Source organism: Erinaceus europaeus, chromosome 19, assembly GCF_950295315.1.
Source record: "Erinaceus europaeus chromosome 19, mEriEur2.1, whole genome shotgun sequence".
Taxonomy (NCBI): Eukaryota; Metazoa; Chordata; class Mammalia; order Eulipotyphla; family Erinaceidae; genus Erinaceus; species Erinaceus europaeus.
Genome location: NC_080180.1, coordinates 67,162,007 through 67,183,873, shown reverse-complemented (window position 1 = coordinate 67,183,873; position 21,867 = coordinate 67,162,007). Strand labels below are relative to the sequence as shown.

Sequence of the window (21,867 nt, the reverse complement as noted above, 5' to 3'; positions counted from 1 at the left end):
CTCTGTTGTCTAGACTGACCCTCCATGATCTAGACTGACCGTCTGTGGTCTACACTGACCCTTTGTGGTCTAGACGGACTCTCTGGGATCTAGACTGAACCCCTGGGGTCTACACTGGCCCTCTGGGGTCTACACTGGACCACTGACCCTCTGGGGTCTACACTGGCCCTCTGGGGTCTACACTGATCCTCTGGGATCTAGACTGACCCTCTGGGATCTACACTGACCCTCTGGGATCTAGACTGGCCCTCTGGGATCTACACTGACCCTATGGGATCTACAGTGACCCTCTGGGATCTACAATGACCCTCTGGTGTCTACACTGGCCCTCTGGGGTCTACACTGGCTCTCTGGGATCTACACTGACCTTCTGGGGTCTACACTGGCCCTTTGTGGTCTAGATTGACTCTTTGGAGTCTAGACTGACCCTCTGGAATCTAGACTGACTCTCTGTGTTCTAGACTGACCCTTTAGGTTCTAGACTGACCCCCTGGGGTCTACACTGACTCTCTGGGATCTAGACTGACCCTCTGGGGTCTACACTGGCCCTCTGGGGTCTACACTGGACCACTGACCCTCTGGGGTATACACTGGCCCTCTGGGGTCTACACTGACCCTCTGGGATCTAGACTGACCCTCTGGGGTCTACACTGACCCTCTGGGGTCTAAACTGACCCTCTGGGATCTACACTGACCCTCTGGGGTCTAGACTGGCCCTCTGGGATCTACACTGACCCTCTGGGGTCTAGACTGACCCTCTGGGATCTACACTGACCCTCTGGGGTCTAGACTGGCCCTCTGGGATCTACACTGACCCTCTGGGGTCTAAACTGACCCTCTGGGGTCTACACTGGCCTTCTGGTGTTGGTCTGAGGCAAGCCTCTTTTTACTGAGGAGTCCTTGTGGCAGCTCTTCAGAAGGAAGTGGTGTCATCCCTGTGTGGCAGTAGAGACAGGGCTGAGCTGGTGCCTCTGTCCTCTGAGAGTGCTGTCCTCCCAAGTCCCTGCTGTGTCGGGGGACTGCCCATCTGTCTGTCTGTCTGTCTGTCTGTCCGTCTGCAGAGACAGGGCTGCATTCTGTGGGTACACGTGTCCTGGCCCCTGCTTCCTCCCCGTGGCGCTTCCTGTGTGCTGAGCTGGCGTTTGCTCCTGGTGTGATGTAATGGGTGTCACAAGGCTCTATCAGGAAGGAAATCTTTGAAGGTGCAGGACCTTGACACTCAGACTGTTTCGGTTTGATTAAACGGACGGAATTCCACACGAGTGGAAAGTTGTGCGGGCAGCCTGGAGTCCTGGCCTGGGTGGGGGGTGCTGGAGGAATGCCTCTTTGTCCAGGACTCGGCCCTCAGTAGGGCTGTGCAGGACAGACCATGAGACAGCTGGACAGGACAGACTTCTGGGGAGGGGGCAGGAAGGGAACCCAGGGGAGAGGACAGGGAGGGGACCCTGGGGGGGGGCAGGGAGAGGACCCTGGGGAGGGGACACGGAGGGGAACCTGGGGAGGGGGCAGGGAGGGGGCCCTGGGGAGGGGACACGGAGGGGACCCTGGGGAAGGGATCAGGGAGGGGACCCTGGGGAGGGGACACAGAGGGGAACCTGGGGAGGGGGCAGGGAGGGGATCCTGGGGAGGGGGCAGGGAGGGGAACCTGGGGAGGGGACATGGAGGGGACCCTGGGGAGGGGACGAGGATGGTTCCTTGGGAGGGCAGGGCAGGAGACCAGGGTCAGGCTGTGCCCAGGCAGGCAGTGGGGAGGGGCAGGGTATGGCAGCCTCTGGAGACCCTCTGAGAGACACGCCTGCCCAGGAAGGCAAAGGTGTGAACCAGCAGCGAAATCTCAAAACCTTGTCATGTTTTGGAAAGTTCAGGATGGCCTCATTTGAGCTGACTAGAAACACTTCTCGTTCAAGATGAAGACCATCCAGGGACGGGCAGAGGCCTCTCAGCAGGCCGTGTCCCACAGTCACAGCCCAGCCCCTCAGCCTGCTGGGGACTGGACAGGACAGGTGCTGGGAGCCAGGGTGGTGCCCTGCAGCCGGCCTCCCAGCTGCCCCTCTGCCTGCGCCTCTGCTGCAGGGGCCACAGCTGGGCGACCCTCTCCAGCAGTCAGGTGGGGGGACAGCTGTGGGTGGACAGAGCCACGAAGGTCCGCTTGGCGGGCAGGTCTCCATCCTCCGCTCGTGCTCCGTTGAGGGTGGAGGAATGGCTTGCTGTGCTCACCTGGGAAATAGAGGCACCTGAATGCTCTCTGGAGTGACCCCAGGCCTCAGGTGGCCTCTCCTTGGCCACCATGCCCATGGGCAGGGGACAGTGCTGGCCGCAGCTCCGGTGCTGCCCATGGCCGTGCCTCTCCAGGCCATGTGTGCAGACCCGCCGCCATCAGCCAGACTCGTACCCAGGGCCACTCTCCCATGACGAGGGTCCTAGATCCCAGGCTCCTCAGAAGTTTCCAGACTCTGCCTGCAGCTCCCTCCCCAAAGAACGTGGGTATCACAGAGCCTGCCCCAGGCCACACGTGCAGCCGTCCCCTGGCCTGGAGGCTGTGTACCTCCAACCTGACTGGGACCCCACCCTGCCCCTCACAGCAGAGCTTGGGCAGGACTTCAGAGGCTCTCTGTCCATCTGGCTGAGACCTGGGGGGGGGGGGGTGGACCTAACCCAGCTCAGACCTAGGGGTGACCCACGGAGACCCCTCCATGACACGCAGTGGCTTTGCTCAGACACAGTGATTCTCTGGCCTTTACTAAGAAACTCAGGGTGACTCACAGTAGGGAGTGTGAGCTGAAAGACAACACACAAGCCAAAAATCACGAGAAAGAAAGAAAGAGAGAGAGGGGGGGGAGAGATAAGAAAGAAAGAAAGAAAGAAAGAAAGAAAGAAAGAAAGAAAGAAAGAAAGAAAGGGAGAGAGAGAGAGAGAGGAAGAGAGAGAAAGGAATGAAGGAAGTAAGAGGGAGAGAGAGAGAGAGAGAGGGAGGGAGGGAGGAAGCAGGTGAAGGGAGAGGAGGAAAGGCCTTTGCGGTCGCCCTTCCCTTCCCGCAGTCAGTCTCGCCTGAGTAGAAGAGGGTTTGCCGCCTGACTCACGCCCAGATGTGGGCTCTGTGTCAGTCGGGTTTAAAGCAGACCAGTGTCTGCTGTTAACATCGCCATCTCTCTCTCCTCCTCCTCGCGCCCTTTTGCAAACACTTCTCTCCCTCCTCCCTCAAGTTCTTTCTTTCTCCCTCTTTGTCTTTTTGGGGGTGGGATGGAGAGGGGCTAAGACTAGTTCACACGTTCTGCCACAAAAGTATTATCCACCAAACCAAGCTTATTCTTTTTTCTAAGGATTTGTGTATTTGCTCCTCCTTGTTCTGAAGCTGCTCAGCACAGCTTCCAGCAGCAGAGGAGGGCTGCTTGCACACTGAGGCGTTTGGACCATTCTGTCTCCCGAGAGCGCCCGTGATGCTCGGGAGGGAAGCCAAGCCTGTGACAGGAGCTCACATGTGATTCTAAGAACCACAAATCCAGGGCACCGAAAAGGCGTGTTCTCGTATAATGATTAAATTCAGCACAATGTCTATCTCACCAGGACGCCCGTCCAGACACCCCTTCCCCGTCCTCTTCACTTCTGAGCCCAGGGAGGAGCTGCTGTCCCCTGTGCTGGCTGTCACTCGGGTGACGCTGGGTGCCAGGAGCCCACCAGCCCTCAGGGTGAGCAGCTCACAGGGAGGCAGTGAAGGCTCATCTGTCTCTGGAGCGAGGACAGTTGAGCCTGCTGCCACCACAGGAGAACTCACTGTGCCAATCTCCCCACTCACCCTCACCTGTGGCACCGTGTACATGGGTGGGGGGCTCTGGGACAGGTAGGGGACCCATGGGGGGCTCTGGGACAGCCGGGGACCCATGGGGGGCTCTGGGACAGCCGGGGAACCCATGGGGGGCTCTGGGACAGCCGGGGACCCATGGGGGGCTCTGGGACAGCCGGGGACCCATGGGGGGCTCTGGGACAGCCGGGGGACCCATGGGGGGCTCTGGGACAGGTAGGGGACCCATAGGAGGGCTCTGGGACAGCTGGGGGACCCATGGGGGGCTCTGGGACAGCCGGGGACCCATGGGGGGCCCTGGGACAGCCGGGGACCCATGGGGGCTCTGGGACAGCCGGGGACCCATGGGGGGCTCTGGGATAGCTGGGGACCCATGGGGGGCTCTGGGACAGGTAGGGGACCCATAGGAGGGCTCTGGGACAGCCGGGGACCCATGGGGGGCCCTGGGACAGGTAGGGGACCCATAGGAGGGTTCTGGGACAGCTGGGGACCCATGGGGGGCTCTGGGACAGGTAGGGGACCCATGGGAGGGCTCTAGGACAGCTGGGGACCCATGGGGGGCCCTGGGACAGGTAGGGGACCCATGGGGGGCTCTGGGACAGCCGGGGGACCCATGGGGGGCCCTGGGACAGGTAGGGGACCCATGGGAGGGCTCTGGGACAGCCGGGGGACCCATGGGGGGCTCTGGGACAGCCGGGGGACCCATGGGGGGCCCTGGGACAGGTAGGGGACCCATGGGGGGCCCTGGGACAGGTAGGGGACCCATGGGGGGCCCTGGGACAGCCGGGGACCCATGGGGGGCCCTGGGACAGCCGGGGACCCATGGGGGGCCCTGGGACAGCCGGGGACCCATGGGGGACTCTGGGACAGCCGGGGACCCATGGGGAACTCTGGGACAGCCGGGGACTCATGGGGGACTCTGGGACAGCCGGGGGACCCATGGGGGGGTCTGGGACAGCTGGAGGACCCGGCGTGGGGGCCCCAGGTGGCTAGTCAAGGCGTGAGCACAGAGCCCAGCTGTAGGGCTGTAGGGCCTGACTGGGGAGCAGGACTTCGTGGCCGGCACACGTGTCACCAGCCGCCTTGTGCCATGTTTTTAGAGGCCTGGTGAGATGGCGGGGCCGGGGGGCCTCACCCAGTGGAGAACACACCTGTCCTATTTCCCCACGGCCCATGCCTCAGCCCCCACAGCTGGGGTCAGGCTCTGAGGGCCATGTGCATCTCTGGGCTTTTCACCCCTGGGCCTGTCAGAGCAGGAGCTGGGCCAGTGAAACCCAGGTTAAGACATTTACCACGCAGAGCCAGGCAGTGGTGCAGCGGGTTAAGTGCACATGGTGCAAAGCGCAAGGACCGGCATAAGGATCCTGGTTCGAGCCCCTGGCTCCCCAGCTGCAGGGGAGTCGCCTCACAGGTGGTGAAGCAGGTCTGCAGGTGTCTGTCTGTCTCTCCCCCTCTCTATCGTCCCCTCCTCTCCCCATTTTTCTCTGTCCTATCCAACAACGACAACATCAATAATAACTACAACAATAAAAAACAAGGAGAACAAAAGGGAAAATAAATAAATATATTTTAAAAAAGACATTTACCAGTGCAAAAGCCAGCAGCTTCAAAACACAAGGCTCCACACCTGCCGGTTGAATCGAAGGCCACTGAGTAGGACAGAACCCTGACCCTGACCGTGACCGTGACCCTGACCGTGACCGTGACCCTGACCCTGACCTGGGTGGCTGGGACACCCCTTCCTGCTTCCCACAGACCTCTCTACACTGTGGGTCTGTGCCCAGGGTCCTGCCCGTCAGCAGGCAGGGCTCTCTTTGCTGACAGGCCTCTCTTGGTGTCACTTGTGAAGCAGACAGATCCTTCTAACTTTCTGCCTTTCTTCTGGTGACTATTTCTTGACTTGTTTATTCCAGTAACCTGCTGCTTGCAGCCTTCCTCTCTCCTGGGTCCCTTGGGCATTGCTGGCCAGGACATACCTGGTGGTCCCGTGCGGTGGGCACCTTCGATCTATTGTGTTGGGTCTATCCTGGTCTCTCCTCTTGAGTTTGTCTGAGCTGCTGCTGACTGTGTGAGCCTGGACTCCTCATTTCCTGCTGGAGGAGAGGGGAGGGGGGAACCTGGAAGCTTTAAACCATGCACAGGGAGTCGGGCAGTAGCACAGCTGGTTATGCGCATGTGGCACAAAGCGTTAATGGACCAGCGCAAGGATCCTGGTTCGAGCCCCCGGCTCCCCACCTGCAGGGGAGTCGCTTCACAGGTGGTGAAGCAGGTCTGCAGGTGTCTGTCTTTCTCTCCCCCTCTCTGTCTTCCCCTCCTCTCTCCATTTCTCTCTGTCCTATACAATGACGACATCAATAACAACAGTAATAACTACAACAATAAAACAACAAAGACAACAAAAGGGAATAAATAAAGAAACTAAATATTTTAAAAAATTTAAAAACATGCACAGACAGTTCATCGTCATGTGTTCTAATTAACACAGTGACTTAAGGAAAAGTAAGGTAAAGTGTCCTTCCCACTCATATACAAATGCTGAGCCTTTACATTCCAGACACCAAGCTGCAGATGCTACCATGACACCATCCTGACCTCCCTGGGCAGACACCCTCACCATGTGTCCTGGAGCCTCCCCTCCCCAGAGCCCTGCCCCACTAGGGACAGACAGACACAGACTGGGGGTGTGGATCCACCTGCCAACACCCATGTCCAGCGGAGAAGCAATGACAGAAGCCAGAACTCCCACCTTCTGCTCCCCATAAAGATCTTTGGTCCAGACTCCCGGGGGGAGAAGTGACAAGAGGAAGGTAAGAGGACTCTGCACTCCAGCTCCACCAGCACCAGAGAGAGAAGGGAAAGGAGAGGGACAGATGGAGGTAGTTATGTTGTCATGAGTGGCTTGGTCGGGAAAAGAGAATTGGATCAGAAAAAAAGGCGGCAACCATGTATAAATATGGACAGATAGTTGCAGAGAAGATGGTTGACCCATTCCTACGGCCTTGGGGGAACTGTGGTGGCTTGCAGTGAGGAGACTGAGGATTCAAAGCCCTGTTGACATGTAATTCTGTAATATTAAAAAAAAATTTTTAAGTTGAGCCTTTAAAACATGTGTCTGACCTGCTACATGCCACTGGGTTTTGCTTCTGTCTTCATCACCTTGACATGTGTGTTACCTTCATTAAGTAAGTACATTGATGTGCAGTGACTTTCAGTGGGCAGGGCCGACAGCATCGTGGCTCTGCAAAGAGACTTTTGTGCCTGAGGCTCCAAAGTCCCAGGTTCAACAGCCTGCATCGCCACAAGCTGAGCTGAGCAGGGCGCTAGTGAAATAAATAACAAATAGATAAAGGGACTTTGGGGCTGCAGTCTCCAGCCCCAGAGAGGGAAATTTTAAAGTACTATCACTGGGTGGGTGAAGAGCTCAGGGTCTAAGGTGGTAAGTGAGAGGTGTCGTGTCCACATAGCTGAGTCACAAAAAGCCTGGGTGTGTTCCTGCCGCTTTCTCTCCCGGATCCTGGTGCTTCGCCAAGCAGAGGGCAAAATCCACTTCATGGGGGGGGGGTGCCCGTGGGGCTTGGCTGCCGTCCCCAGCGTGTCCCCGCCGAGTCCTCGTGCCCACACGGGCGGCCGGCCGGCAGCTCCTGAAAAGCTTGAGGCAGGTCAGGTGCTGACGGGCGCTGCTGAGTCTCCCTGAGCGTGAACGCGGCTTTACAGATCCCGACACTGAAACCCACTCGGCTTAGCACTCGCAGCAAAGCTCTTATTTAAATTTGTTTAGCCTGGGCTGAGTGGTCTCCTTCAAGTGACACATGAAAACAGTCGCGTTTCTCCGTTTGAGCTGTGCTGCTTTCATGGCAGTCATCTCTGTAGCATGCGGCGGGCAGGGGCTTTCTGGTAAGCGACGCCCACACCCCCGGGGCGGCCACACCTGGGCGGCGGGCAGCCGGTGACTCATCTGAGAACTGGGTGCTGACACCCCGCATCCCTGCACCTCAGTGAGAAGGGAGCCGGACCAGGCTGGCATTGCACCTGAGCCACAGGGAGGCAGACGCCTGCGGGGGGCTGTGCCCGTGCCCCACTCACAGGGAAGCAGCTGGTAGGGGGTGCGGTGAGGCCACTCTGGGATCTGAAGGGGGCAGGGCCTGTGGCCACAACCAGAGCCATGGCCGAGTGAGCTGAGGCCCCTGGGACGGGACCCCCCTGCCACATCCTGGGCACCTGCCCCCGGAGCAGAGGGTGGTGCTGGGCCGGCCCCTCCATGCGGTGTGGCCAGTGGCCCCGACCCTCTGAGCCTGCAGGTCCTGCCCAGTGCCAGTGCCAGATGCTGGCGGCCACCCCCAGAGAGCACAGGAGGAGTCTGCACTGTGCGTTCACGTGTGGCTACGTGTCCACACAAGTGTAAACATGTGCGCTCATGTATGTTCGTGTGTGCGGGCTGTACGCTGTCGACTTGTGTACCTTGTCTGTGTGAACGTGTGCTCGTGTGTTCAGCTTGTTCCAGAGTGGATGTGTGTTAATGTATGTTCTGCGTGTGATGACATGCACGCATGCGCATGACGTGTGTTGGTGTGGGTGCGTGACAGGTCTTTGCATGTGTGTGGCTACGGTATGTGACACATATGCCTGCTCATTGTTCCATGTGTCAGGGTGACATAAGGAGGGAAGAGGGGCCATGAGAGTGACCACAGAGCCCAGCATATGCACAGGGGCCTCAGGACTCAGCCATGGCCCTCGAAAAATCCCCGCAGCCTTAGCTCATCAGCTCCTCCAACTAGGCCTCAGCCCTCAACCCTCAGATCATCAGCCAGCTTCACATCAGGACCTCACCCACTGAGCCCTAAGCCCTAGCCTTCAGCCCCTCAGCCCTCAGGCCTCACAACTCAGCCCTTAGCCATCAGCCCTAAGACCATCAGCCCTCAGCCCTCAGCCCATCAGCCCTCAGACCCTCAGCCCTCAGCCCTCAGCCCTAGGACCCTCAGCCCTCAGCCCCTCAGCCCCTCAGCCACTCAGCCCCTCAGCCGTCAGCCCTCAGCCCCACAGCCCTGAGCCCTGAGCCCCTCAGCCCCTCAGCCTTCAGCCCCTCAGCCCTCAGCCCATCAGCCCATCAGCACTCAGCGCCTCAGCCCTCAGCCCCTCAGCCCATCAGCCCTCAGCCCCTCAGCCCTCAGCCCATCAGCCCTCAACCCTCAGCCCTCAGCCCTCAGACCCTCAGCCCTCAGCCATTCAGCCACTCAGCCCCTCAGCCGTCAGCCCTCAGCCCCACAGCCCTGAGCCCTCAGCCCCTCAGCCCCTCAGCCTTCAGCCCCTCAGCCTTCAGCCCCTCAGCCCTCAGCCCATCAGCCCATCAGCCCTCAGCCCATCAGCCCTCAGCGCCTCAGCCCTCAGCCCCTCAGCCCATCAGCCCTCAGACCATCAGCCCTCAGCCCTCAGCCCCTCAGCCCCTCAGCCCACAGCCCATCAGCCCTCAGCACCTCAGCCCTCAGCCCTCAGCCAGCAGCCCATCAGCCCTCAGCCCTCAGCCCCTCAGCCCCTCAGCCTGCAGCCCATCAGCCCTCAGCCCCTCAGCCCTCAGCCCTCAGCCCATCAGCCCATCAGCCCTCAGCCCCTCAGCCTTCAGCCCCTCAACCCTCAGCCCTCAGCCCCTCAGCCCCTCAGCCCCTCAGCCCTCAGCCCATCAGCCCCTCAGCCCCTCAGCCTGCAGCCCATCAGCCCTCAGCCCCTCAGCCCTCAACCCTCAGCGCTCAGCCCCTCAGCCCTCAGCCCCTCAGCCCTCAGCCCTCAGCCCCTCAGCCCTCAGCCCCTCAGCCCTCAGCCGCTCAGCCCTCAGCCCCTCAGCCCTCAGCCCTCAGCCCCTCATCCTCACAGCCCTCAGCCCCTCAGCCCTCAGCCTCACAGCCCTCAGCCCCTCAGCCCCTCAGCCCCTCAGCCCTCAGCCCATCAGCCCCTCAGCCCCTCAGCCTGCAGCCCATCAGCCCTCAGCCCCTCAGCCCTCAACCCTCAGCGCTCAGCCCCTCAGCCCTCAGCCCCTCAGCCCTCAGCCCTCAGCCCTCAGCCCCTCAGCCCTCAGCCCCTCAGCCCTCAGCCGCTCAGCCCTCAGCCTCACAGCCCACAGCCCCTCAGCCCTCAGCCCCTCAGCCCTCAGCCCTCAGCCCCTCATCCTCACAGCCCTCAGCCCCTCAGCCTCACAGCCCTCAGCCCCTCAGCCCCTCAGCCCTCAGCCCCTCAGCGCCTCAGCCCTCAGCCCCTCAGCCCTCAGCCCCTCAGCCACTCAGCCCTCAGCCCCTCAGCCACTCAGCCACTCAGCCACTCAGCGCCTCAGCTCTCAGCCCTCAGCCCTCAGCGCCTCAGCCCTCAGCCCTGAGCCCATCAGCCCTCAGCCCTCAGCCCCTCAGCCACTCAGCGCCTCAGCCGCCTCAGCCCTCAGCACTCAACCCATCAGCCCTCAGCCCCTCAGTCCTCAGACCCCCAGCCACTCAGTGCCTCAGACCCTCAGTGACTCAGCGCCTCAGCCCTCAGCACTCAACCCATCAGCCCTCAGCCCTCAGACCCTCAGCCACTCAGCGCCTCAGCCCCTAGACCTCAGCCCATCAGCCCTCAGCCCCTCAGCCCCTCAGCCCTCAGCCCCTCAGCCCTCAGCCCCCTCAGCCCCTCAGCCCCTCAACCCCTCAGCCTCCTCAGCCCTCAGCCCTCAGCCCTCAGCCCTCGGCCCCTCAGCCCCTCAGCCCTCAGCCCTCAGCGCTCACTCTGTGCCCCTCAGCCCCTCCTCCCCAGGAGTCCCCTCCCCTGCTTGGGGTAGCACCTGCCTCCCCACTCAGAGGCACACACAGCCTGAGGAGAGGCCAAGGCTACCTGCCGGCCATGTGGACACTGGCCAGAGGCCACCACCAGGCCCTGACACCATGTGGAGGGGGCTGGACACTCCATGTGCCACACGAGAGCCATGCCCACCAAGTGCAGCTGCACTGCCCAGCCTGGTGGACAGAGCCCCTCGGTGCCCTCAGAGACGGTGCTGGGGACAGAGGGTCAGCCAGGGCTGCACAGACACGGGCTCCTTCCCACCCCTCAGGCCTCCACCTCCTGGAACTTTCTGTGGGAAGAGGCTTCCTCCCCGTGTGCCGGTCCCACAGGAAGTCGTCCCTTCAGTCAGCTTCCTGTGTGGAGGGGGCTCCCGCGGGGCTCCCCCAAAACTCCCCTGGCAGTAAGACTTTCCAGGGGGACAGACACGGAGAAGGAAGCAGGTGCCGCTCTGAAAATCCCGCTGCTGGGGCCCCGGGGAGGGGAGCGTCCCTGAGGCCTCAGCTGTCCCTGCAGGCGTCCCGGTTTCCTAGTGAGGCGTGGCCCTGAGCCCCAGCAGCCTGAGGGAAGCCGCATGTTGTCTGCCGGAGTCCAGGCGGTGGGCCATGCCGCTGTGGGGCCCCCGGGTGCAGGCTGAGCTCACAGCCGCAGCTGTCCCGTCAGGTGGACAGAAACACCGGCTCAGGTATGTCTCGAGAGGGCATACCTCACAGCTGCCACCGTGCTCTGGGAGGGCGGGCAGATGCCACCCGGCTATGTCCATCTGTCCTCGGGCCCAGGACAGTCTCCTGCACATTGTCAGGCTCACCTCCACACCTGGTCTGAGTGCAGATACCTTCCTGACACCTCTTGATCAGAATGAGTGAGGTGGGTCTGCTCACCTCCACTGATCCGGGTGACAGCAGTGGGTCTGCTCACCCCCACTGATCCGGGTGACAGCAGTGGGTCTGCTCACCTCCACTGATCCGGGTGACAGCAGTGGGTCTGCTCACCCCCACTGATCCGGGTGACAGCAGTGGGTCTGCTCACCTCCACTGATCCGGGTGAGAGCAGTGGGTCTGCTCACCTCCACTGATCCGGGTGACAGCAGTGGGTCTGCTCACCCCCACTGATCCGGGTGACAGCAGTGGGTCTGCTCACCTCCACTGGTCCGGGTGACAGCAGTGGGTCTGCTCACCTCCACTGATCCGGGTGACAGCAGTGGGTCTGCTCACCTCCACTGATCCGGGTGACAGCAGTGGGTCTGCTCACCCCCACTGATCCGGGTGAGAGCAGTGGGTCTGCTCACCCCCACTGATCCGGGTGACAGCAGTGGGTCTGCTTGCCGTTAATCGAGTGAAGTTAAGATAGTGACACCTCTATTAATCAAAATGAATGAGGTGGGTTTGCTCACCCCTTTGATCTGAGTGAAGTCACATGAGCAAGGCTAGGTGGTGGCTAGGGCACAAACACGCCCCTCCCCGCAAGAAGAAAAGAATATTGTCATTTAGGGTACCAGGCATAAGCGCAGCAGGTTAAGTGCACAAAGTGCAAAGTGCCAGGATGCACACAGGATCCGGGTTTGAGCCCCCGGATCCCCACCTGCAGGAGGATGTCTTTGCAAGTGGTGAAACAGGTCAGCAAGTGTCTTCCTTTCTCTCTCCCTCTCTAACTTCCCTTCCTCTCTCCATTTCTCTCTTTCCTATCTTATAAAAAAAAAAACGGGAAAAAATGGCCTCCAGGAGCAGTGGATTCATAGTGCACGCACCAAGCCCCAGCAATAACCCTGCTGGCAAATATATATGTGTGTATATATATGTTGTCGTTTCTTTTTTATTATTTTTTTGCCTCCAGGGTGATTGCTGGGGCTCGGTGCCTACACCATGAATCCACCGCTCCTAGAGGCCATTTTCCCCCTATTGTTGCCCTTGTTGTTGTAGCCTTGTTGTGGTTATTATTGTCGTTGTTGATGATATTTGTTGTTGGACAGGACAGAGAGAAATGAGGAGAGGAGGGGAAGACAGAGAGGGGGAGAGAAAGACAGACACCTGCAGACCTGCTTCACCACCTGTGAAGCGACTCCCCTGCAGGTGGGGAGCCGGGGGCTTGAACCGGGATCCTTACACTGGTCCTTGAGCTTTGCGCCACCTGCACTTAACCTGCTGTGCTACCTATATGTTCTACAAAGGCTACCTATATGTTCTACCTATATGTTCTACAAAGGCTCCCGCATTCTGACAAATCACATCTTGGCTTCATGTTTACATCAAACCAAAGTCAGCCTCAGGCCTCTTGGCCTCCGTCCCCAGGGCCCAAGCGCCACCTGGTGGGACTGTGTGACATCAGGGTCACAGGTCAGATGGGACTGGCCTGACCCAGCACTGAAGCATGAAACCAGGAGACCCTGGGCTGCATTGAGCCACCATCAGAGTAAGGGACTGGGGAACTCAAGAGCCCCAGGTGACGGGTGTCCCAGGAGCCCCAGGTGGCAGGTATGTCAGGAGACCCAGGTGACAGGTGTGTCGGGAGCGTGGGTGGCAGGTGTGTCGGGAGCGTAGGTGGCAGGTGTGTCAGGAGCGCAGGTGGCAGGTGTGTCGGGAGCACGGGTGACAGGTGTGTCGGGAGCGCGGGTGACAGGTGTGTCGGGAGCGCGGGTGGCAGGTGTGTCGGGAGCGCGGGTGACAGGTGTGTCGGGAGCGCGGGTGACAGGTGTGTCGGGAGCACGGGTGACAGGTGTCGGGAGCGCGGGTGACAGGTGTGTCGGGAGCGCGGGTGACAGGTGTGTCGGGAGCGCGGGTGACAGGTGTGTCGGGAGCGCGGGTGACAGGTGTGTCGGGAGCGCGGGCGGCAGGTGTGTCGGGAGCGCGGGCGGCAGGTGTGTCGGGAGCGCGGGCGGCAGGTGTGTCGGGAGCGCGGGTGGCAGGTGTGTCGGGAGCGCGGGCGGCAGGTGTGTCGGGAGCGCGGGTGACAGGTGTGTCGGGAGCACGGGTGACAGGTGTCGGGAGCGCGGGTGGCAGGTGTGTCGGGAGCGCGGGTGGCAGGTGTGTCGGGAGCGCGGGCGGCAGGTGTGTCGGGAGCGCGGGCGGCAGGTGTGTCGGGAGCGCGGGTGACAGGTGTGTCGGGAGCGCGGGCGGCAGGAGTGTCGGGAGCGCGGGCGGCAGGTGTGTCGGGAGCGCGGGTGGCAGGTGTGTCGGGAGCGCGGGTGACAGGTGTGTCGGGAGCGCGGGTGACAGGTGTGTCGGGAGCGCGGGCGGCAGGTGTGTCGGGAGCGCGGGCGGCAGGTGTCCCCGAGCCCCGTGGCGGGCGTCCCGACCTGCTCCCTGCCGCTTCCTCAAAGCTGAAGCCGCCCGTCGTCGTTCTTCCCTCGGCGTCCAGCCCGAGGCTGTAGGGCTGCGACACTCACACGCCGGCGGGACGGAAGGCCACGCGGGAGAGGCGGGTCCCTCGCGGGCCGCGCGCCACAGGCGGCTCACCTGGCGGTCGCTAAGAGCGCGTTGCTAGGGCTCTCGGGCCCGCCCCCTGCCGACCGACAGGCTCGCGCCCCAATGGGCAGAAGCAGTGGGCGGAGCCCCAACCCCGCTCCTCTCCACCAATAGCGTCTCGCTCCACCTTTTCCCCGCCCGCCCGCCCGCCGCGAAGCGGAACTTCCGTTTGGTTTCCAAGCAACGGGCTGCGGCTGCTCGCGCCTGCGCAGATGGCGGCGGACGGCGCGCCCGAGTGGTGGGCTTGATCCAAGGTCGGGGGAGAGGTCAGAGGTCGCGGGGACCCGGGCCCTAGTGTCTCCCGGGCCCGCGAGTACGGGGGTGGGGGCGGGGGGTGTCCCGTCTCGGGACGGGGTCCGCGCTTGGTTGGCACGTGAGCCGAGCGAGCGAGCGGACGCTGCCCCTGGGGTCAGGGGTCAGGGTCCACAGGCCGGCACTGACCCCTGACCTGACCCCTGACCTGCCCCCGAGCGGCTGGTCCGCGGCCCCTTCTTCCGCCTGCCGGGCTCAGAGCCTCTCAGAGGCCTCCCCGCCTGGCACGTCGCCTGTGCCGCCTGCGCCCCCCGGGACCCCTGGGACCCCTGGGACCCCCGGCTCTGCCCCCGGACCCCCGGCTCTGCCCCCGGGACCCCCGGCTCTGCCCCCGGACCCCCGGCTCTGCCCCCGGGACCCCCGGCTCTGCCCCCGGACCCCCGGCTCTGCCCCCGGGACCCCCGGCTCTGCCCCCGGACCCCCGCCCGCCCCCGGGACCCCCGCCCGCCCCCGGGACCCCCGCCCGCCCCCGGGACCCCCGGCTCTGCCCCCGGGATCCCGCCCGCCCCCGGGACCCCCGCCCGCCCCCGGGACCCCCGCCCGCCCCCGGGACCCCCGCCCGCCCCCGGGACCCCCGGCTCTGCCCCCGGGACCCCCGCCCGCCCCCGGGACCCCCGGCTCTGCCCCTGGGACCCCGCCCGCCCCCGGGACCCCCGGCTCTGCCCCCGGGACCCCCGCCCGCCCCCGGGACCCCTGTCCGTCCTCAGGACCCCTGTCTGCCCCCCGGGACCCCTGGCTCTGTCCCCGGGACCCCCGTCTGCCCTCGGGACCCCCCGGCTCTGCCCCCGGACCCCCGGCTCTGCCCCCGGGACCCCCGCCCGCCCCCGGGACCCCGCCCGCCCCCGGGACCCCCGGCTCTGCCCCCGGGACCCCCCGGCTCTGCCCCCGGGACCCCGCCCGCCCCCGGGACCCCCGGCTCTGCCCCCGGGACCCCCGCCCGCCCCCGGGACCCCCGCCCGCCCCCGGGACCCCCGGCTCTGCCCCCGGGACCCCGCCCGCCCCCGGGACCCCCGGCTCTGCCCCCGGGACCCCCGCCCGCCCCCGGGACCCCCGGCTCTGCCCCCGGGACCCCCGGCTCTGCCCCCGGGACCCCGCCCGCCCCCGGGACCCCCGGCTCTGCCCCCGGACCCCCGCCCGCCCCCGGGACCCCCGGCTCTGCCCCCGGACCCCCGCCCGCCCCCGGGACCCCCGGCTCTGCCCCCGGGACCCCCGGCTCTGCCCCCGGACCCCCGCCCGCCCCCCGGGACCCCCGGCTCTGCCCCCGGGACCCCCGCCCGCCCCCGGGACCCCTGTCCGTCCTCAGGACCCCCGTCTGCCCTCGGGACCCCTGGCTCTGTCCCCGGGACCCCTGGCCGCCCCCGGGACCCCCGGCTCTGTCCCCGGGACCCCTGCCCGTCCTCAGGACCCCTGTCCGCCCCCGGGACCCCTTCCTGTCCTCAGGCTGCCCATGCACCCCCTCGCTCTCATAGCTGCCCTTTCCTTGCAGACGCCCGCGCCGCGGACATGGCCCGGCACCTGGGGCTGGAGCAGCTGGCCACGCTGGCAGAGGCGGCCGGGGCCTTCCTGGGGCCCGTGAAGTCGGCCAAGTTCGTGGTGGACGAGGAGCGCGGGGACAGCGTGCTGGTCGGCTCGGCGCCACGGCTGCTGGAGCGCCTGGAGCTGGGCGCCACCGGCCGGCTGCTGGCGGAGGCCGTGCGGGCTCAGCACGCGGCCCACGGGGTGGCCACCGGCACGCTGCTGTGCCTGGCGGGCGCCTGGAGCCGGGCGGCCCAGGAGTGCCTGCAGCTGGGCGTGCCGGTGTCCGCGCTCGTGGCCCTGATGAACGAGGGCCTGGGCGCCTGCCTGGACGCCGTGGACGCGCTCCGGCTGCCCGTGCGCCTGTCCTGCCGCCACATGCGGGGCCCGCGCCCACTGCCCGCGGCCCACGCGCCCGTCGCCTGGGTGCCCGGCCTGCCCTGGAGCGACCGCGGCCTGGACTCTGGCTCCCGGGAGCCCCCGGTGCCCTGCGCGCCCCGGACGGATGTGGGGGCCCGTGAGGGCACAGCGCTGGCCCACAGCAGGCATTTCCGGGGATCGCAGGGACCCCATCCTGGATCGGCTGCCCCCAGCACACAGGGCTGCCACGACCTGGGGCAGCTGGTGGGGGCCCTGAGCCGCGGTGACCCTGGCAGCATGTGGCTGGCTGGCACCGCCCTGTGGCTGCTGGACCAGAGCGAGAGCCTGCAGCCGGGCAGCTGCCCCGGGCCCCCCACGTTGGACCTCACCAGGGTCCTCACCTGCTACCTGCCGGGCCCGCCCGAGGCCGCCTCCTACGTGTGTCCCGGCTATGCCACCGTCCTGCCAGCCGCCCAGGCGCCTCTGGTCAGCGCCCTGCAGGGCCGGCCCCTGCGTGCTGTGCTGCTGGAGGGCGACCTCACGGAGAGCTACCGCCACCCTGGGCTGCACCCGCCGGCCTCCCGCATGTGCACGGTGCTGGGCGGAGGGCCGGGTCCCGAGGAGGAGGAGGAGGAGGCTGCCTGGGCCGAGCGTGTGCTGGGGGTGCTGGGCGGCCTGCAGGTGCATCTGGTGCTGGTGCAAGGACGCGTGTGCCCGGGTCTGCGGGAGGTGTGCGCGGCCGCCGGCCAGCTAGTGCTGGACTCGGTTCCCAGGGATGCCCTGTGGGCCCTGGCTGAGGCGACAGGCGCCCAGCCGGTGGCGTACGCGTGGCAGCTGAGCGAGCTCTGTGTGGGCGCGGGTGTGTGCCTGGCCGTGCTGGGCGAGGGCGTGCGTGGGCTGATCGTGTCTGTGGGCGTCAACGGCGTGCGGCTGGTGACGGCGGTGCTGACCTGCCCGGCCGAGGCACTCATGCAGGCCCGTGAGGACCGCTTCTGGGCCAGCGCCCGCCGCCTGCAGCAGGCCCTGGGGGAGCGCAGCGTGTTCCCTGGCGGCGGCGCCGTGGAACTGCTGTGCCTCAGCCAGCTGCAGGCGCTGGCGGAGATGCCCCCCGACCCCCCTGCGCGCCGCCCCGGGCTGCAGTTACACGCACCCGCCGTGTTGGGTGGCCTGGCCCGCGGCTGGCACAGCTTCCTGGCGGCCGCGCTGAGCAGGCGCTCCCCCTTCCCCTCGGAGCTGGAGGCGGCCACACGAGTGCAGCGCCTCCTGCAGGCCGCCGTCAGCTCGGGCGCCCCGGACGCCTACATCCTGCGTGAGTGCAGGACGCCCCACGTCTACGACCTGGTCACCCCAAAGCTGGAGGCTTGGCGCCGTGCCCTGGACCTGGTGCTGCTGGTGCTGCAGACGGACGCCGAGGTGGTGGTGGGCACCGCGCACGTGAGGGCCACCCAGGGCGCCCAGGCCCAGGTGCTGCTGTAGCGCCCTGCTCAGACTCAGCTGGACCGTGCACAGCAGGACAGACTCCGGACAGGGACGGACGACGACAGGACACTGGAGGTGGCTGGGCTGCGTCTCTGGAGATCCCCTTGGCACCCGCTTAATGGTGACATGTGGGTAGCAGAGAGCACCCCCTCGCCAGAAGCTTGCGGGGAAAAGCTGATGGGGGCTCTTTGGCCGCCCTGTCCCGTCTCCAGGCCTCTCTCCTGTCCCCAAGCTGCCTGCTGGTCACATGGCCCGGGCAGGACTCCTGTGTTGACCTGGCTTCCCAGGCCCTGGGGCAGGTAGCAGGCCAGCCCCCCCCCCCTGCCCTGAAGGCGGAAGCAGTGGGGCTCCTGGGGCAGCAGGTTTGCCATCGCGCTCACATGCAGGACTCTGTGCTCCAGAAGGCCGGGTGGGAAGGTTCGCCAGGGGCGTCAGTTTTAGCTGCATGCTGGCCCGACCCCCTGCACCCTGAGGAGTGGGACTGAGCCCCAAACAAACCCTGCTTCAGACTATTTTAAGGTTTCATTTCCTCTCCAGAATGTTTTTCCTTTTTCCATTTTGTTTGGCGTGTTTCTTGGCAGTTGCATTAAAAACATTTCCCCATGTGAAGGCCGTCTGTCCACAGTCCTCTGACTGAAACGCAAGCTGGGGTTCAGGGTGGCAACAGGCAGCGCTGGGCTTGCTGTCACAGGCGCCTGGTCCAGAGGTCTCTCCCAGCCTGGACAGAGTCCACGAGGCAGTGTCCCTCCCTCCCTGGTGAGTCCCCCTGGGCCGTGTGGGTACCCTGGGTGTGAGGGCCACACAGTGGGCTCCCTGAGGGAGAACAGCGTGCTCCAGGATCAGGGCCCAGGCCGCCCCACCGCTGAATCCAGGAAGCTGCTGCTTGAGCTGAATGCAGGGGGCAGCTCCCCAGGCCCTGGGATGGGCCTACAGCACCCACCACTGAGCCCTCTGACTCCACACCAGCCTCGACCGGGAACATGGAGGCAGGTCCAGACTCCTCTGCTAGACGGCGTTGGCCTCTGGGCAGCTGACCGTCCGTGGCCAGGTCCCCTGCCACCCTCGAGGGCTGGACACGGCAGGCAGGGAGGGCGCTTCTGGGTCCCGTGGGAAGGGAGCGGCCTGTGAGGCTTGGGCACCATCATTCTGGCCACACACACTGGATGGGAAAGGCCAGGTCTGCCTTGTTTTGTTCTTGTCTGTGGTGACACGTTCACAGCTAGACATCCAGGACAAGGATCCTCACCACACCCGCCCAGAGGGCCCAGTCACAGATCTCTGAGTGCACCCAAAAAACCACAATGTCTGACTTTGAAACTGTCAAAAGCAGCCATTTCTAAGCCAGTGTTAGAGCCCGGCTGGCGTTGGCTCTGGGAGGGTGTGGGGAGGCGGGAATGGGGCTCTCGTGCGAAGTCCCACCTGGGCCAAGTCCAGGCTGCCCTCCCTGGGTGGTTATGGAGTTGCCCTCCCTGGTGGGTGTGGAGGGCTGACCTCAGGTGAGCCCACTTTCGTTCCGGGAGCCAGAGCATGAGGCAACATCCACAGTGAGAAGAGCCTGGAATCTCATCCTAGATGAGAGGAGAACGGGCAGGTGGGGAGCTCCCCGGTGCACAGGTGTGGTGGCCCGTTTCACCAGCCATCAGCTGGACATTCCCAACTTGACTATTTGCTGGGCTAGCTTCGCGGGCGGGAGACAGACGACCAGAGACTCATGGCTGAGCTGTACGCAGTATCTCTTTATTTATGTAGAACACAGCACAAGCTAAGCTAAGCTAAACTAAACTAACTCTAATCACAATCCTGTCCTTATATATATACTCGCCAAGTAGGGTGGAAACAGGATGTGATGTAAGAGGGTGGAGCGAAAAGAGACTGGTGGAAATCAGGGTGTGACAAGGAGAGGGGGCGGAGCAAAGAGACATGAACCAGTGGGGATTAAACCAGTGCCCTGCAGGCAGGGTGGTGCTTAGTTAACAGTGTTATGTAAACAGAATACAGTGTTAAGCAGGGGGATTAATCCAGTGCCCTGCAGGCAGGGTGGTGCTTAGTTAACAGTGTTATGTAAACAGAATACAGTGTTAAGCAGGGGGATTAAACCAGTGCCCTGCAGGCAGGGTGGTGCTTAGTTAACAGTGTTATGTAAACAGAATACAGTGTTAAGCAGGGGGATTAATCCAGTGCCCTGCAGGCAGGGTGGTGCTTAGTTAACAGTGTTATGTAAACAGAATACAGTGTTAAGCAGGGGGATTAAACTAGTGCCCTGCAGGCAGGGTGGTGCTTAGTTAACAGTGTTATGTAAACAGAATACAGTGTTAAGCAGGGGGATTAAACCAATGCCCTGCAGGCAGGGTGGTGCTTAGTTAACAGTGTTATGTAAACAGAATACAGTGTTAAGCAGGGGGATTAATCCAGTGCCCTGCAGGCAGGGTGGTGCTTAGTTAACAGTGTTATGTAAACAGAATATAGTGTTAAGCAGGGGGATTAATCCAGTGCCCTGCAGGCAGGGTGGTGCTTAGTTAACAGTGGTTATGTGAACAGAATACAGTGTTAAGCAGGGGGATTAAACCAGTGCCCTGCAGGCAGGGTGGTGCTTAGTTAACAGTGGTTATGTGAACAGAATACAGTGTTAAGCAGGGGGATTAAACTAGTGCCCTGGAGGCAGGGGGTGCTTAGTTAACAGTGTTATGTAAACAGAATACAGTGTTAAGCAGGGGGATTAAACCAGTGCCCTGCAGGCAGGGTGGTGCTTAGTTAACAGTGGTCATGTAAATAGAATACAGTGTTAAGCAGGGGGATTAATCCAGTGCCCTGCAGGCAGGGTGGTGCTTAGTTAACAGTGGTCATGTAAACAGAATATAGTGTTAAGCAGGGGGGTTAAACCAGTGCCCTGGAGGCAGGGGGTGCTTAGTTAACAGTGGTTATGTAAACAGAATACAGTGTTAAGCAGGGGGGTTAAACCAGTGAAACAGAAGGGGTCTTAGAAGCAGACCAACAGCTATTCACTTCCCTGCTGTCACCATGCCATAACGGCCACCGTGTGGGCACAGCTGGCCACTCCTCCGCTCACCGCCTCCGGCCCTGCTGCAGCCTGTCATGCTGCTCCCCGGCCCCCGCCTCACCGCCCAGGTGCCATGAGCTTCCTCACCCTGTGACCTCCACGCTGCACCTGGCTTTCCACAAGTGACTCCCAGCCCAGGGGCTTCTGGGAGCTGTCGCTCCTGCAATGCCCAGCACCACGAGTTTCGTACTCTTTGTGTGTGGTCGCGTCCCACTGAAGTCATCTCTTGGGCTCCTGGAATCCAGAGTCCATTCAGAGGTGTGAGGAAACGAGAAGCGCAGTGAGAAGAGCTGCCTCCCCGCTGGCAACATGTGCGCAGCAGGTGCTAAAAGGGCCCCTCAGAATCTCTCGTCTCGGCGCCAGGACGGAGCCGTGAGGAAGCAGCTGTCCACCTCTCGTCATCTCGCACTCAGTGGCGTCTCCTGAGTCAGGACTTCACTGTGAAGCCATCACTGCGGAGCCACTTTTCCATTCACTTATTAGGTCAACCTGGGTGTGTGCTCTCACCCCTCTGTGGAAGCACTGGCCTTTCTGCGGCTGCTCTTCTCTGTGGGAGCACTCACCCTGCGAGTGGACATGGAGGCTGGGCCACAGAGGCCACAGTGGCGGGCCATGTGACTAGGCTAGGCAGAGTCACCCCACCCAGCCCAGGGGACAAGGACGGACACATCACAGGGTGTGAGAGGAGGCCACCCAGGGAGGGAAACAGAGGTGACATCACAGGCTGACCTCACCCTCCCTCCCCCAGGTCAGCAGAAGGAAGCCCCACGCCTGCCATGCCCTCCACGGGCCCCGGACACGATGCTGGTGGGGTGGCTGAGGCTGACGAGAGCCACACGGAGAGCCTGGGGGCAAACGGCGGCAATCCCGAGTCCCTGATGAGTGGCTGGGACTCCCCGACACCCCTGTCTGTGAGGGGAACTGGGATGGCCTCTGCTCCCCAACACCCTGTCGGTGCAGAGGGGGCTCAGAGAAGCCACCCAGAGGCCAGCGAGGGCCTGGGGACAGGACCTGTACCTGAGAGCGGCACAGCCTGCAGGGCCAGGCCAGCTGTGGGTCAGGGCAGCGGGCCGCACCCTCACTGCACC

General features: G+C 63.4%; 2 protein-coding genes across 3 annotated transcripts; both read left to right on the top strand.

Moving 5' to 3' along the window:
- The first annotated feature begins 11,199 nt into the window (after window positions 1-11,199).
- Window positions 11,200-15,836, top strand: LOC132534700 (basic proline-rich protein-like). The gene is made up of 3 exons (XM_060179168.1): window positions 11,200-11,279; window positions 14,170-14,309; window positions 14,527-15,836. The coding sequence occupies exons 1-3, from the start codon at window positions 11,200-11,202 to the stop codon at window positions 15,834-15,836; spliced, it is 1,530 nt and encodes a 509-aa protein (XP_060035151.1).
- Window positions 14,259-18,330, top strand: BBS12 (Bardet-Biedl syndrome 12). Of its 2 annotated transcripts, none has more exons than XM_016193982.2 (2): window positions 14,259-14,293; window positions 15,854-18,330. In XM_016193982.2, the coding sequence occupies exon 2, from the start codon at window positions 15,871-15,873 to the stop codon at window positions 17,716-17,718; it is 1,848 nt and encodes a 615-aa protein (XP_016049468.2). In that variant the 5' UTR covers window positions 14,259-14,293; window positions 15,854-15,870; the 3' UTR covers window positions 17,719-18,330. The 2 variants fall into 2 exon arrangements, with proteins under 2 accessions (XP_016049468.2, XP_060035093.1); XM_060179110.1 differs by having other exon boundaries at window positions 14,292-14,309.
- Window positions 18,331-21,867: the final 3,537 nt, after the last annotated feature.

Bases quoted from the DNA above. Each gene is read 5' to 3' on its own strand.
- LOC132534700 (XM_060179168.1), top strand. From the start codon at position 11,200: ATGCCGCTGTGGGGCCCCCGGGTGCAGGCTGAGCTCACAGCCGCAGCT. The intron at 11,280-14,169 runs GTATGTCTCGAG...CTCCACCAATAG, and splicing joins GGACAGAAACACCGGCTCAG to CGTCTCGCTCCACCTTTTCC. The intron at 14,310-14,526 runs GTCGGGGGAGAG...CCTGCCCCCGAG, and splicing joins AGTGGTGGGCTTGATCCAAG to CGGCTGGTCCGCGGCCCCTT.
- BBS12 (XM_016193982.2), top strand. From the start codon at position 15,871: ATGGCCCGGCACCTGGGGCTGGAGCAGCTGGCCACGCTGGCAGAGGCG.